General features: G+C 41.9%; 1 protein-coding gene and 1 long non-coding RNA gene across 3 annotated transcripts in view; both read left to right on the forward strand.

The window, feature by feature from the left end:
- The window catches only part of LOC137500961 (uncharacterized), a 37990-nt gene extending 35831 nt beyond the window's left edge, over window positions 1-2159 (forward strand). Inside the window, exon 3 of the long non-coding RNA XR_011018295.1 lies at window positions 2023-2159. This is a non-coding gene — a long non-coding RNA (uncharacterized lncRNA). The remainder of the gene's footprint in view (window positions 1-2022) is intronic.
- Window positions 2160-13185: 11026 nt separating this feature from the next.
- The window catches only part of LOC136873731 (uncharacterized), a 33530-nt gene continuing 29997 nt past the window's right edge, over window positions 13186-16718 (forward strand). For both annotated transcript variants that reach the window (XR_010860164.2, XM_067146886.2), the window contains exon 1: window positions 13186-13342. Coding sequence is in view for 1 of the 2 variants with exons in the window: in XM_067146886.2 (XP_067002987.2) it covers window positions 13256-13342 (87 nt within the window). In the remaining variant the exon portion in view is untranslated. The remainder of the gene's footprint in view (window positions 13343-16718) is intronic.

The raw sequence follows: 16718 nt of genomic DNA on the forward strand, positions 1-16718 counted from the left end.
GTGCTCAAATACGTCAGCATCGTGTGGGTAGATTTACTGGCATGTAAAAGAACTTCTGCGGGACTAAATTCCGGCACCTCAGCATCTCCGAAAACCGTAAAAAGTAGTTAGTGGGACGTAAAGCCAATAATATTACCGTATTATTAAGAGTAACTGTAGGTATAGTGTATAATTAGTCTCTTATTTCCTCGGTTGTAATTGCCAGATGTACAGTATTACAGTTTTAGTAGGAATCTAGTTCATTACCTAACGATAAGAAAATTTCTTGTTATTTCTGTAAGCTATAAAAATATGACACTGAAAATGTTAGTGCAACACGCAGCTATAGATACCAACAGCCACCACTGATGTATATGCAAAGATCTTCAAAAGGCAGAAGTATTCAGTCAGCAGTATGTAAATATTGTTGGTTACAGGGATAATGTCCAGTTAGAGGAGGTGACTAATACTAAAGAAGTATTAAAATTTACCTATGAACAACGACATTTACAATAAGATACAAAAGTTGAAAAGCAGCCGGAATTGATAAGATTTCGGGGGATATACTAAAAACAATGGGTTGGATATAGTAGCATATCTTAAGTACTTATTTGATTATTGTTTGCATGAAGGAACTATACCAAATGAATGGAGAGTTGCTATAGTAGCCCCTGTGTATAAAGGAAACGGCGATAGACATAAAGCTGAAAATTACAGGCCAGTCAGATTGACATGCATTTCATGTAAGCTTTGGGAAAGCATTCTTTCTGATTATATTAGACATGTTTGCGAAATGAATAACTGTTTTTTTTTGTTTTTTGTTTTTTGCTTCCGTCGCATCGACACAGATAGGTCTTATGGCGACGATGGGACAGGGAAGGGCTAGGAGTGGGAAGGAAGCGGCCGTGGCCTTAATTAAGGAACAGCCCCAGCATTTGCCTGGTGTGAAAATGGGAGACCACGGAAAACCATTTTCAGGGCTGCCGACAGTGGGGTTCGAACCTACTATCTCCCGAATACTGGATACTGGCCGCACTTTATCTTGGATTCAGGAGGTGAAATGGATTTTATCGCAATTGACCTTTCTAAGGCATTTGATAGGGTGGATCGTGGGAGACTACTGGCAGAAATGAGTGCAATAAGACTAGAGAAAAGAGTGACTGAATGGGTGGCTATATTTCTAGAAAATAGATTTCAGAGAATTAGAGTAGGCGAAGCTTTATCTGGCCCCGTAAACATTAAGAGGGGAATTCCGCAAGGCAGTATTATTGGACCTATATGTTTCCGTATATATATAAATGATAATATGAGTAAATTAGTGGAATCAGAGATAAAGCTTTTTGAGGATGATGTTATTCGTATAGGGTAATAATTAAGTTACAAGATTGTGAGCAAAATGTCTTCGATAATGTTGTAAGATGAACAAGACGCAATGGTATGATGACAAATGGGGTTAAAAGTCAGGTTGTGTATTTCACAAATAGAAAAAGTCCTCCCAGTTTTAATTACTGCGTTGATGGGGTGAAGGTTCCCCATGGGAATCATTGTATGTACCTGGGTGTTAATATAAGCAAATACAGTAGAGACAATACGCGACACTGAGCGAGATATCGAGGGACAGCTATTGGAGCTCACTCTAGCGGATAGACCTGAACGGTACTGATTCTCTCATAAGAACACGTGTACTTTTGTGTGAAGTTTTTGGTGTTATTTATGCGTTCTCAGTGAGCTGACATAATTAAATAGTAGCGTGTGTCATTCCTTGATATCTCCTCTCAACATGAGGGGAAAGGTATGTGCTGTGTTTGGCTGCGGTAATTACGAAGTAGAGAAAAATGCGCGGTCGTTCTTCAGGTTCCCTCGTGACAAGAACATGTAAGTAATATTGTGTTTGCATATATATTCTTCCAGTGACAGAGATTTTTATAGTACTTCATAATCATCTGACCTGCTCGACCCATATTTTAACTGGCATAAAATGTAATACGCATATTTTATTGTATAGTGCAGCAGTTAACCTTCAATACCGATGTGTTGTTGTAGGTGTGATCTGTGGGTTTTGAAATGTCAAAGAAGCGATTTGGATAAGGTGTACAAGAAAGAAGGGACGTTACGCTTGTATAAGAATTATAAGATCTGTTCAGATCATTTCCAGGCCAGCGACTTTAAAAATCCTCGACTATACAGCCAAGGGTATGTTACATTTTTACTCTAATTGTACGTAAATATTACTCAAAGCATCACTATCGACAACATTTTCATACTTTTCTTTCTTTAATCCATCTTCTCAGATTAAAGCCGGAATTTTATAGTTTTTCTTTCTGTTAGTAGGCTTCATGTTAAGAGGAAAATTGTCCAGCTTTTAAATGTTAATTCATTGCATCATGTGTGTAAGGAATGTGCCGATATTTTTATTGACAAGTGTCTTAATGTGATGATACAATGTTTTTAAATGAGAAAAAAAGACAAATCCAACCGTAAGAGTTCAGGCAGGAATGCTAAAGCTAAAAAAGTAACGCATAAATGAAAGATCAAGCCATTTCACAGCAGCCCATTTCATATCTTGTTTATGTGTCTAATTTCAGTGTTTGAATAATAACCTTTTAAATAATTCTTCATTCATTTATCCAGAATTGCTTTAGCAACTTCGAAGTTAATATCTCAATACCACTTTATTTCTAGACGTAATTTATTTATCCACTTCCGTGTATACATTTCCATTGATATTTGAATTTAGCGCGATTTGTTCAGGTCAAGTCACTAGGAGCGCTACCGTCGAATTGTCTCCCATTTTAGCAAGGCGAACCCCGTAAGTGTCGTGTATTGTCTCTACTGTATTTGATATAAGGAAAGATCATTTTTTCTTTTGCTATTGGCTTTACGTCGCACCGACACAGATATGTCTTATGGCGACGATGGGGCAGGAAAGGGCTAGGAGTGGGAAGGAAGCGGCCGTGGCCTTAATTAAGGCACAGCCCCAGCATTTGCCTGGTGTGAAAATGGGAAATCACGGAAAACCATCTTCGGGGCTGCTGACAGTGGGATTCGAACCTACTATCTCCCGAATACTGGATACTGGCCGCACTTAAGCGACTGCAGCTATCGAGCGGAAATATCTTCATTGGGGTAGTTATATAAATGGGATTGTAAATAAAGGGTACAGATCTCTGCACATGGTTACGAGGTTGTTTAGGGGTTGTAGTAAGGATGTAAACGAGAGGGCATGTAAGTCTCTGGTAATGCCCCAACTAGAGTACGGTTCCAGTGTATTGGACCCTCGCCAGGATTACTTTATTCGAGAACTGGAAAATATCCAAAGAAAAGCAGCTCGATTTGTTCTGGGTGATTTCCGACAAAAAAGCAGCATTACAAAAATGTTGCAAAGTTTGGGCTGGAAAGATTTGGGAGAAAGGAGACGAGCTGCTCGTCTAAGCGGTATGTACCGAGCTGTCAGAGGTAAGATGGCGTGGAACGACATTAGTAGACGAATAAGTTTGAGCGGTGTCTTTAAAAGTAGGAAAGATCACAATATGAAGGTAAAGTTGGAATTCAAGAGGACAAAATGGGGCAAATATTCGTTTATAGGAAGGGGAGTTAGGGATTGAAATAACTTACCAAGGGAAATGTTCAATATTTTCAATTTCTTATAAATCATTTAAGAAAAGTCTAGGAAAACAACAGATAGGGAATCTGGCTCCTGGGCGACTGCCCTAACTGCATATCAGTAGTGATTGACCAAAAACACCCTGCACCCTGCTGAGTTAATCAGCTCCGTGTAATCCTTGTTTGGTGTGGAGAGGTTGCCAAACCCCTCTCTTCAGTCTTGAATCGTTCTTCGTGTCGAGTGCAGTGTAGTAACCTACTGAGCATTATTAATAGCAACATATGGAATAACTGATATCAATATAATAATAAGAAGGTGTGTTTGTGGTGTGTGTGTGTGTGTGTGTGTGTGTGTGTGTGTGTGTGTGTGTGTGTGTGTGTGTGTGTGTGTGTGTGTGTGTGTGTGTGTGTGTGTGTGTGTGTGTGTGTGTGTGTGTACGATGCCCAGCAAAATCTACAGCACGCAGAGGTCTGAAATTTTGAACATAGGTAGATGGAAGGGGGTCCGAATGCACCTCGAAACCGGATTTTTCATTTTCGCTTTCATTGGTGAGTTATGAACGAAAAACCATTGGAAAACGTCTGTTGGGATATGACAGTTCAACGTGCTGTGACCAAGATTGAATGCATAGATACACTGTCGCTAGGCAACGTACGTAAGGTAGGTGATACGAGTACAAGTCAAGGAGCCATTTTAAGTCCATGGTGAAAGAAGTCCTTTTCTCTCCCTGACACGAGGAGCCATATTCAGTCAGTCCGTGATATCAGGAAGTGTTTGTCTGTATGTATACGATTCGCGGTCAAATCCACGGAACGGAATGATCTAACGATGTATTTTCACAACGACATGAAAAGTATAGGTAAACAAACGCTTATTTTCTGTGAAACAACCGTAGACAGGATCTGGAGAAGTTGCTTTGTTCTGGATATGGTCTTTGAGGAAGTAAAAAGTGAAAATGCATATATAACGTGAGACGGTCCTAACTCTCTTACTAAATTTACAAACATATTAAACTGCATTTATATTGAAAATATGAAATATCTGCATTTAAAATGGAAATTATGAAAATTAATATTAACTTAGTAAATAAAATACACAATCGTCGGACCTTGTACTCACACTTACTTCTTACCTGCTTACTTACACACACGTTATTTGAAGGGCGCCAGCTACCACTCAGTGCAGCAATAATAGAATGAGAATCTTGACTATCTCTAGGGTGTGGGGTAATAAGCTTACTTTTGACAACATACCATATAAGTTCTTGGAAAAGGAGATTGGCGTTCGGTTTCCCCATTAAATTTGAGGTTATCTAATTCTGTCATTGAAATAATAATATGAATTCATTTGATAGAACAAAATATATTCTTTAAATAATATATAAAAATAGTGAGTCTTGTTGCGATAAAACAGATGAGAATATGAAATTATGACATTGCAACTGAAAGAAACTAGGCATGAATTTGAATTCTTCTTGACCGGACATTTAACAGTCTATACAAAATATATCCCTCACTGTTTCACTTGACTGTACCTTCAACACTTTGAGTGTAATTACGACGTATTCCTTAAATCTGGTGTTTACTGTAGATGTGTCACGCCTAATTTGGTGATGTATCCATGTGACTGCTTCTTCTCCATATCATATGATTTCTTGTAAATTGTATGGTATTCAACTAAGTGACCGACCAACTTTGGCCTCACTCTCTCAATGACCAAAGACTAATGCCTCACTGAGTCTTCTTCATCTCGTTCCCTTAATGACCAACTTTGGCCTCACTCTCTCAATGACCAAAGACTAATGCCTCACTGAGTCTTCTTCATCTCGTTCCCTTAATGACCAACTGTGGCCTCTGCTTCCAGTAGAATAATGACTGTCCACTTATCCATTTGACTTCTTCACTGTTCAGCTTCCGTTTAACTAATGACTGTTCACTTATCCATTTTGGCTTCTTCACTGTACTGCTTCCGTTTAACTAATGACTGACGCTACAATATGCAGCCACCTTTTATAGACGTTGCATGGCACACCTACGTAACCTTCAGAAATAACAATGACCTACTCCCACAACGCGACAGATATTACATGTAATGGTGAAATCCCCTGGGGCTCCCTAGGAAAATCAAAGGAACTGAGCTCAGTGCTAAGTGAGCACGATGACGTAGCCATGACGTGGCGATGACTTGACAGAAATGTCAGCAGTATTGCACAATATAGCAATGTCATATCCAACATCTGATATAACAATTCTCACTGTACATGTCTTGAGTGTTATTCTACACATACGTATATATGCATACATTTAACTACAATTATGCAAGCGACAAGCGTTGCAGAATTGAATTGAATAAGAATGATAATTACAATAATAGTAATAATATCACAGATAAAATAATAATAATACTGATATAATAATAATAATAATAATAATAATAATAATAATAATAATAATAATACAGATAAAATAATAAAATAATAAAGATACAGCTATCATCTTGTAACGGGATTTGAACCGTTACAAACCCTATGGTAAATAAATAAATAAATAAATAAATAAATAAATAAATAAATAAATAAATAAATAAATAAATAAATAAGACGGTTGTGATGCGTCGCATTTAATGGAATGTTAAGGGATTACAATAGAAGAGAAAGACCAAGATATGAGCAGTGCAAAACAGATATAATAATAATAATAATAATAATAATAATAATAATAATAATAATAATAATAATAATAATAATAATAATAATAATAATAATTTAATACCGTCGAGATGAGCAGTTCATGACTGAATAACAACTGTAACGGCCTTCAGCTGCGAGTCGAGCTGTTTCTTTCAGACCGAGTAGAGGCGATATTTCAATGTGCTCAGGTACCGGTACGAAGCCTCAAGGCGGTAGATTTACTGGCACTTAAAACAACTGCAGCGGGACAAAATTACGCCATCTCGGCGTCTACGAAAACTTTAAAAGTAGTTATTGGGACATAAAATCAACAATAGTGTTATTTAGTTCGTGGGGTTCTACTTCAGATCTTCAAATTACACACACAGCACAGCACACTGCCAACCACTGCAGAAACACATAATTATTCAATACATCCTTCTACACAGGGTTGGTGTTATGAACGGCATTCGGTCATAAAACCGGGCCAAGTCCACTTCCTAAGTCTCACAAACCTAACAGCGTTGGAGTCGGATCAGAGTAAGAAAGGGACATATATGCTGTGTTTAGGAAGCTATGAAAATTAAAAGTTTGGCTGGGTCTCGCAAGCTAAATACTGTCTGGATCGGAAGACTACAAGGGTTGATTAAGTGAGGTCCAATAGAATGATGAATGTGGTGAAGCTGGTAGAAGTACATGGAAGCAAAGTCAGACATGGTCAGGAGCCCTGCGGTCTCGAGTTTAGAGCCTAGGGTTACCCCTTTTAGTAGCTTCTTACAACAGACAGGGAATACCGTTGACATATCCTACGCCGCAACAATGGGCACAGGTTGCTACACAGGGATTCTCAGAATGTAACAAAAGTTACAGCCATAAGTAACGAAAAGCGTAACTTCTAAGAAACTACAGCAAGAAAAAAATTCACAAATTGTCGCACAATTTAAAAGGCTGTGGTATCGTTCTCTGCACGTGTGTGATTTTGTCATTGAACTGCTCTACGTGTTGTTACCAAACAACAACAATGGGCCACTTGGAGACAGACAAAATGGCGGGTAATTCGTCTCTTACAAACTGGAAGTGGGAATGAAATGAAATGTATTGTTGCGAATAAAACTCCATCTGTTTCATTACTCTAATTTATTTCAGTATGACCTAATAAATGAACACACACACACATATTCAAACACACACAATTCTAACCAGTTATGAATGGCCACATTTATTAATTACAAGTCTATTCACAAATCTCTCTCCCTTACGGCACAGTAGGAGTTCCAGCCCGCTCGTCTACCTGCGGACGCTCAAGCCTCTCTTTCACTTCCCCAAGTCCAGTCAATCAACTCATACTGTAGACCGCAGAACGATACCCACAACAGCGAACATCAACACAGGTCCATTTTTCCTCGCACTCACGATAGCGGGTTTCCTCGCTGGCTGACAGCAATCTTCAGTCCACAGAATTATACGAACATACAGTACTGTCTTCCGTTTTGTCGTTTCCAGTTATACACTCACTGGTCTCTCCGACACCACAACAACAGCTCCTGGTTCAGTCCTTGGTGGGACACTAGCGACAGCCACACCTCTGTCGCCCTCAGCCCAGCAACCGAACCACAACTCACTGAGTGTCCACTGACTCCACCTCGGAGTCCAACTGTCACTCCGAGTCCAACACTGACTGACTGTCCGCGGCTAGCCTCCCTTTTTATAGCTTAAGAGATTTCAGCGAGAAATTCCCTGATGTCACTAGAGGCAGAACATTCCCGTTGAATCTCCAAGAAACTCACAGGTAAGCCGGCCGACGAGAACAATACACGGAAAGGCAGACCACACCCTACACGCCGGCTGGGAGGTCCCAGTTCGTATGAGTCACTAGCCCCTTCCTGGAAGTACCGAAAGAAGCTACCAAGGGGCCGGCACGTAATAATATCTTCCTGTAGTGAATGCAACGACCTAGACTATAGCATAAAGAGGCAGAAGCGCTGCCTAGCTGAACCCAACTGTACGAACGTCCGGCATGTTTCCAGTGTTTCTTGAATGACGAAAAATGTTGAAAATACGCATTATAAAATCACAGGTGCAAAATTAAAGACCGTTGGCCGAAAGCTTAGAGCATTAATAATAATAGATTGCGAATACCGCCACTTCATCCATGTTGTGACGTAAAGCCAACGTCACGATCAGCTGATTGTAGGGTAGTTCGAAAGGTATCTAAGGAAAATCGTCGTACAGTGACATATGAACTGACCGCAAAATCGAATCAAGAGCGTTAGCATGTTCGGCTGTTGTGGCTAAGTGTAAATTACAATAAAAAAGAACCGTCAACATAAATGAGTATTTAGGACGGAAATCCTTAAAACGAAAGAAACCTACGGTTGGTTACAACCTCATTCCAAGCGAGTTGGCCGTGCGGTTAGGTTCGAGGTACCTGTGAGCTTGCATTCGAAAGATGGTGGGTTCGAATCCCACCGACGTCAGATGGTTTCCCGTAGTTTTCCATTTTCATGCCAGGCAAATGCTGGGGCTGTAACTTAATTAAGACCACGACCGCCACCTTCCCAATCCTAGCCCTTTCCTCTCTTGCCGAAACATTCGAAGTGTTAGTGAGACATTAAGAAACAACCCACCTCAATCTGATCATATTTTTAAACGTATTGCATTCCCATGAATACCACTATAATTGTTTAACGTTATGATTTATTATAATGTAGGGGACATATCGTTTTCCAGTTACCTTGACATATAAGGATTACTGGCTGAAATATAACCTTGAAAGTTGTCCATTATGATATGCAGCCTTATTTTAAATATAAATGTGACTGATATCTACAATAAACACTTCATAAATTTCACAAACAGCACTAAATTCCGTATTTAGCATACGGTACTTGTTGGACGTTTGACTGAACTGGCCTACATCAAACCAATGCACAGGCACAAGGCACTCCGATTAGTGCAATCATACGCTGAGCATACGCCTGGCATTCTTGAATGTGAGAATCTAACTTTTCACTTTTTACAAATTTATGGTGTTCAATCGCCACGTACAATCTCCCTGTCACCTGCTCATATGTTCTCACGCAAAATCGCTTCCTTTTGACAAAGTACTTTTAATTCCTTCTTACCGATCTCGATAGCTGCAGTCGCTTAAGTGCGGCCAGTATCCAGTACTCGGTAGATAGTAGGTTCGAACCCCACTGTCGGCAACCCTGAAAATGGTTTTCCGTGGTTTCCCATTTTCACACCAGGCAAATGCTGGGGCTGTACCTTAATTAAGGCCACGTCCGCTTCCTTCCCACTCCTAGCCCTTTCCTGTCCCATCGTCGCCATAAGACCTATCTGTGTCGGTGCGACGTAAAGCAACTAGCAAAAAAAAAATTAATTCCTTCTTAACTTGATTGTATGTTATTTTGTGGGGCTCCTGAAACAGAAATTATACTGGATGAAATTTGATTGGGTGTGACTTAAGGGCCGATGGCCTAGATGTTTAAACAACAAGCATCATCATCATCATAATCGTTGGGTGTGACAGTTTCAATTGTTCGTTGGGGCAGCTTACCACCACCGAGCTTCATCAAGGAAGACAATGTCTTTCTACTCGATGACGGAAGTCCACAGATTAAACTGTCTCTGTCCACTTAGTATGCCTTCTTTTATCTAGACTATGTAGTAGATAATAGCTATTTTATTACTTAAACAAAATTTCCTATGTATTGTCTCACATTCCTTTGTCCACCCAGGTACATAATCGCTACGATAGCTTCTTGGGACACATCTTTTCGCTGCAATTATTATCATAACTCCAACAGAGCTCTTGTCGGTGGAATCCATCCCACACATGTATCTAGGTTTTTTAAAACAGTGTCCAGTTGAAGTTCCATCTACTATGTGAAAATGATCTTATTATTGGGATTTCAAGGAAAATTGGCCAGTGTCGGCTGTGTGGGAAATCTGCCATAGCATGTCTCGATATTGGCAGTGATTGAAGATTATCATCAGGTGTGAAGAAACACAGATCATGATTATGGTCTGTCTTCCAAGCAGCGGATCGGAATGAACATCGGTCTTAGCAGCAAAAACAAGATTGAGGTTGTGCTGTACTGCCCAGTCAACCAAAGCTACTCTGTTTCATCATTATGACGATATTTTCACATTTCATAATGGCTGTTGCAGTCTCCCATATATCGCAGGATGGCTATGAGTATGAAGCGCATGCACAGGCCATGTTATTCCGGGAGGTTTATAAATATTGACCGATGTAACTTTCGTATCTTAGAAACAATCTCACGAATACCGTTATCAGTAGCAGTCGACACAAGAGTTGCATTGCCTATATTTATAAAAACCTCAAAATACAACACAGTAGTCAAACCGCAATGCCTATATGCGAGTGAATGTATAGTACTGAATTACAAGCTGAATAAATTAGATATACCGGGCGCGTTAGCCGTGCGGTTGGATGTGCGCAGCTGTGAGCTTGCATCCGGGAGATATTGGGTTCGAACACCACTGTCGGCAGCCCTCAAGATGGTTTTCCGTGGTTTCGAATTTTCACACCAGGCAAATGGTAGGGTTGTACCTTAATTAAGGCCACGCCTGCTTTCTTCCCCACTCCTAGGCCTTTCCCATCCCATCGTCGCTTCAAGACCTATCTGTGTCGGTGCGACGTAAAGCATTTCTGAAAAAAAGTTCATTTCGCTGGCACGGGGGCTGGGTGTACCTGTTGTCCTCATCATCATTTCATCCTCATAACGACGCGCAGGTCGCCTGCGGGAATCAAATCAAAATACCTGCAACTGGCAAGCCGAACATGTCTTCGGACACTCCCGGCTCTAAAAGCCGTACGCCATTTCATTTCATCATACCATTGCCTACTGTCCATCCCACAACATTATCGAGGTCATTTTGCAGTTGCTCACAATCTTGTAACTTATTTATTAATCTATACAGAACAACATTATCCGCAAAAAGCCTTATCTCTGATTCCACTTCTTTACTCATACCATTTTTATATATGAGAAACCAAAAAGGTCCAATAATACTGCCTTGAGGAATCCTCCTCTTAATTATTACAGGGTCAGATAAAGCTTTGCCTGCTCTAATTCTCTGAGATCTATTTTCTGGAAATATAGCAACTTCAGGTCTTTAACTTCTGAACCCTAGTGATGACAGTGCCTGTATTCGCTTCTTCGATTTGTTCTGGGTGATTTCCGACAAAAGAGTAGCGTTACAAAAATGTTGCAAAGTTTGGTCTGGCAAGACTTGGGAGAAAGGAGACGAGCTGCTCGACTAAGTAGTATGTATCACTGAGTTTACACAAGGAGTATTTTATTACACCACCTATTCAATACAATTCATTCCACTGTTGCGTGGTCAAATGAACATAGAAACTACCAGATTTTTAAGGTACATGTTTCACCCCTCTTTTATAGGGCATCATCAGCCTTATTTAATCCTAAACACAAAATACTCCTTGTGTAAACTTAGTGATATAGCTGTTTTCAATACGGAACAATGACGAGAATAATGGTTTGTAAGTGGTATGTTCCGAGCTGTCAGTGGAGAAATGGCATGGGAGGACATCAGTAGATGAATAAGTTTGAGTGGTGTCTTTAAAAGTAGGAAAGATCACAGTATGAAGATAAAGTTAGAATTCAAGAGGACAAATTGGGGCAAATATTCGCCTATAGGAAGGGGAGTTCGGGATTGGAATAACTTACCAAGGGAGATGTTCAATAAATTTCCAATTTCTTAGCAATCGTTTAAGAAAAGGCTAGGAAAACAACAGATAGGAAATCTGCCACCTGGGCGACTGCCCTAAATGCAGATCAGTAGAGATTTACTGATTACTGATTACTGAACGTACAGTGAACTGAGTGATCGCAACTTATCAGCAGTCTCTTTCGACATCCATCACTCTGAATGGCCCACAACAATTTATTTCTTTTTCAGCAATAAAGAACCGAGCGAATGTCTGTGTGGTTTGGGTCACGTACCTGTCAGCTTGCATTCGGGAGACAGTTGGTTCGAACCCCACTGTTGGCAGCCCTGAAGTTGGTTTTTCTTGTTTTCCAGTTTCACACCAAGAAAATTTTGGGGTTGCACCCTAATTAATTACGGACACAGGCGCTTCCTTTCCTGTCCCATAAGACCTATCTGCTGCCTGCTGTCATTTCTTGATGGTTACAGTACTTTTGCATCCATTTCTTGGCACAGGCCAGAGTAAAGTGTAGCTTCCACTGAAGTCCCAGTCTCATCCATGGCTGTGACAATATGGAAGCTGCTGGGGTATGGGTGGTGCTGATTAATGACATTCAGATCACAACCAGTGTGTCTGAGTGTCATGAAAGGTGTTGCTTATAGGGTTAGTTGTGCTACAATAGCACTGTCTGGCCCAGTGAAGAAAGCAATGGCAAACTACCTCACTCCTCATCTTGCCTAGTACGCCTCATTTTGGTACTGCCATTGATTTTTGTGGTTTCCCTATAACTGCATAGCCTTTGGTGATGCTATATGAGGATCCAACCAGCTTCTAGGCTGATGACCTAACAGACAGACAGAAGACCTATCTGAGGCGGAGCGACATGAGTAGACCTATTAAAAAAAAAAAAAAAACCATTCATGGCTATGGTGTTCCTGAACCAAGAATCAAAATTAATATTGAAAATGGTCACCTCGTTATTTCTGTTTAAATGCTTTGTGCCTCTAGTGTGAAGAAATTCGAATTTACAACAGTAATAATCCAGGACAATAGGATGAGTGTTTATATATTTGCTCATAAGCCTCCTATGACAGGAAACATGAACAGAGATGGCGTATACATGACAAGGAAAATGTGCTGACCATGCTACAAACATTTCGTAGGCATAAAAATACAGGAGCTATGCGGCATATTGATGTTACCACAATATACAAGGCTGAGAATACCGCGTTGTTATTCTGCTGAGTCAGGACGGCACTAAAATAATTTAAAAGCGCTCACGTGAAGCAGATATCTATCAAGAATGACAATGTTCACATCGCAGGCACTGACATTTTTATTCCTGGTTGTCTTCAGGGCACACCAACTACATGCAGCACCCAAAATGGCGGTAAGTCACACGCAAACGTATTTCAGTTATTATTTGTTATAATAATAATGCTATTTATTTTACGTCCCACTAACTACTCTTTTACGTTTTTCGGAGACGCCGAGGTGCCGGAATTTAGTCCTGCAGGAGTACTTTTACGTGCCAGTAAATCTACCGACACGAGGCTGACGTATTTGAGCACCTTCAAATACCACCGGACTGAGCCAGGATCGAACCTGCCAAGTTGGGGTCAGAAGGCCAGCGCCTTAACCGTCTGAGCCACTCAGCCCGGCTATTATTTGTTAAGTCTGCCTGGTGGCCATGATCGTTCAGGCGTTGCAATCTAAACGGTCTGACACCGAGGTTAGCCGGTTCGAATCCCGTTGTTCGAAAACATTTTCACCATTAGAATGTTGGCCGACGGCTGGGGGATGTGGTGGTATACAATTTCTAATCACTAGCTTGCGTGCCAAAAGCCTGGGTTAAATTCCAAACCTCTCCGCAGTGCTCATATGGAGTGAGGGCATATGAAGCTACTGATGGTGATTCGTCCGTCGGATCGGGACGTTAAGCCTTGAACAGACCCCTTGGTGCTATTCGACAGGAGTAGGCTACGTTCCGGCACCGGGTTTCATCCTCTCCCTTCATACTATCATGTATCATGTCATTCATTTCATACTGGGTGAGTTGGCCGTGCGGTTAGGGGCGCGCGGCTGTGAGCTTGCATGCGGAAGATAGTGGGTTCGAGACCCACTGTCGCCAGCCCTGAAGATGGTTTTCCGTGGTTTCATATTTTCACACCAGGCAAATGCTGGGACTGTACCTTAATTAAGGCCACGGCCGATTCCTTTCCACTCCTAGGCCTTTCCTATCCCATCGTGTCCATGAGACCTATCTGTGTCGGTGCGACGTAAAGCAAGTTGTAAAAAAAAAAAAAAAATCATCTCATTAATTCCTCTGATGAGGGCATCCGGTCATAGAAACCCATCACGACGGATTCTTCTCTCCTCATACCCGACCACGTAGAGAAACGGGGCAAGGGTTAGACAAAGAAACAAACATTTAACATAATATTCCTCAACTGGTGTGTAAAGTGATCCTTTTTTCCCCATGAATGTTTGAATTCTGCACGAACACAAACGACTGAAGAAATATCACAAATATGGAAAAATCACTTTATAGGCCTACATTAATTACTGTACATGCTTTTATGCTTTAATGAATGAAGATCTAATTTATAATTTGAAGAAATCATAAATCTTTTTTTAATCATATGGTGAGCTACCAAGTCGACATGATGGACGTATGGTTTGCTATTGTTGTTATTGTTATTGTTGTTGCATGGTTATCAGTCCTTGAACTGTCACCTCAAATCGCTTCATCTCTTAGTACCGTAATTATAACATCCTACATATACTCTAATCTGTTTGTCACCGGGCGAGTTGGCCGTGCGCGTAGAGGCGCGCGGCTGTGAGCTTGCATTCGGGAGATAGTAGGTTCGAATCCCACTATCGGCAGCCCTGAAGATGGTTTTCCGTGGTTTCCCCATTTTCACACCAGGCAAATGCTGGGACTGTACCTTAATTAAGGCCACGGCCGCTTCCTTCCAACTCCTATGCCTTTCCTATCCCATCGTCCCCATAAGACCTATCTGTGTCGGTGCGACGTAAAGCCCCCAGCAAAAAAAAATCTGTTTGTCGTATACACTAACCTGATTTTCGACATCTACTCCAGCCCTATGCATTCCATTTCTTTAGTTTCAGATGAATTGATGTTCATGTTGTACTCCTTTTTTTTTCCCCAAGTTGATCTACGTCGCACCGACAGCTATGGCGACGGGGGAGATAGGAAAGGGCTAGGAGTGGGAAGGAAGCGTCTGTGGCCTTACTTATGGTACAACCTCAGCATTTTTCTAGTGTTAACATGGGAAACTACAGAAAACCATCTTCAGGGCTGCCGACAGTGGGGTTCGAACCGAGTATCACCCGAATGCAAGCTCACAGTTGCGCGCTCCTAGGAAAGGGCTAGGAGTGGGAAGGTACAGCCTCAGCATTTGCCTGGTGTGAAAATAGGGAAACCACCGAGCAAGTAGCTGCGCAGCTTGGGTCACGTAACTATCAACTTGCATTCGGGAGATAGTGGGTTCGAACCCCACTGTCAGCAACCCTCAAGATGGGTTTCCTTGGTTTCCCATTTTATAACCAGGCAAATACTGGGGCTGTACCTTAATTAAGTCCATGGTCGCTTCCTTCCCACTCCTAGCTCCTTCCTATCACATCGTCGCCATAGGACCTATCTGTGTTGGTGTGATGTAAAATAAATTGTAAAAATGGGAAACCATGGAAAACCATCTTCAGAGCTGCTGACATTGGGGTTCCAAACGATCTCCCGAATGCAAACTCATAGCTGCGCGCCCCTAACTGCACGGCCAATTCGCTCGGTGTTGTACTCTCCCTTGTGTTGACATTTTTTGATGGATGCAGTATTTTTACATCTGTCTCTTGGCACAGGCACAGGCCGGAGCAAAATGTAGCTTCCACCGAAGTCTTAGTCTCATTCATGGCTGTGACAGTAAGGACCAGGAGCGTAACGTTAGGGCCTGCAAAGAAGGCAGACCCGGACCTTTACGGGGCCCCGCAGACCAGGGGCACTATTGCCAGCAGGCAGGTTATGTCAGAATATGAAGAGAGAACAACCGGACGGTCGCTCGCAGCATGTTCCTCAGCGCTACCCGTCTAATGCAACCCCTTGGATTAGTAAACCTCGTTTGGCTGGTGTATGTACTAGTGTACAGAAGCACGACATTTGCTGTCTGCGTATCGGCAATGGCTAGGGTGTTCAGCAACGACGAATACACAGACATCATTTTAATTTACACTGACTGACAGAGCAAATGCAACACCAAGAAGGAGTGGTTAGAACTTTATGCCAATTGCAGGGTAGACTGACGTCACTGAGGTATGCTCATGATGTGAAATGCGCCGCTGTGCTGCGCACGTAGCGAACGATAAATGGGACACGGCGTTGGCGAATGGCCCACTTCGTACCGTGATTTCTCAGGCGACAGTCATTGTAGAACGTGTTGTCGTGTGCCACAGGACACGTGTATAGCTAAGAATGCCAGGCCGCCGTCAACGGAGGCATTTCCAGCAGACAGACGACTTTACGAGGGGTATGGTGATCGGGTTGAGAAGGGCAGGTTGGTCGCTTCGTCAAATCGCAGCCGATACCCATAGGGATGTGTCCACGGTGCAGCGCCTGTGGCGACGATGGTTGGCGCAGGGACATGTGGCACGTGCGAGGGGTCCAGGCTCAGCCCGAGTGACGTCAGCACGCGAGGATCGGCGCATCCGCCGCCAAGCGGTGGCAGCCCCGCACGCCACGTCAACCGCCATTC

This window comes from Anabrus simplex, chromosome 5, assembly GCF_040414725.1.
Source record: "Anabrus simplex isolate iqAnaSimp1 chromosome 5, ASM4041472v1, whole genome shotgun sequence".
Taxonomy (NCBI): Eukaryota; Metazoa; Arthropoda; class Insecta; order Orthoptera; family Tettigoniidae; genus Anabrus; species Anabrus simplex.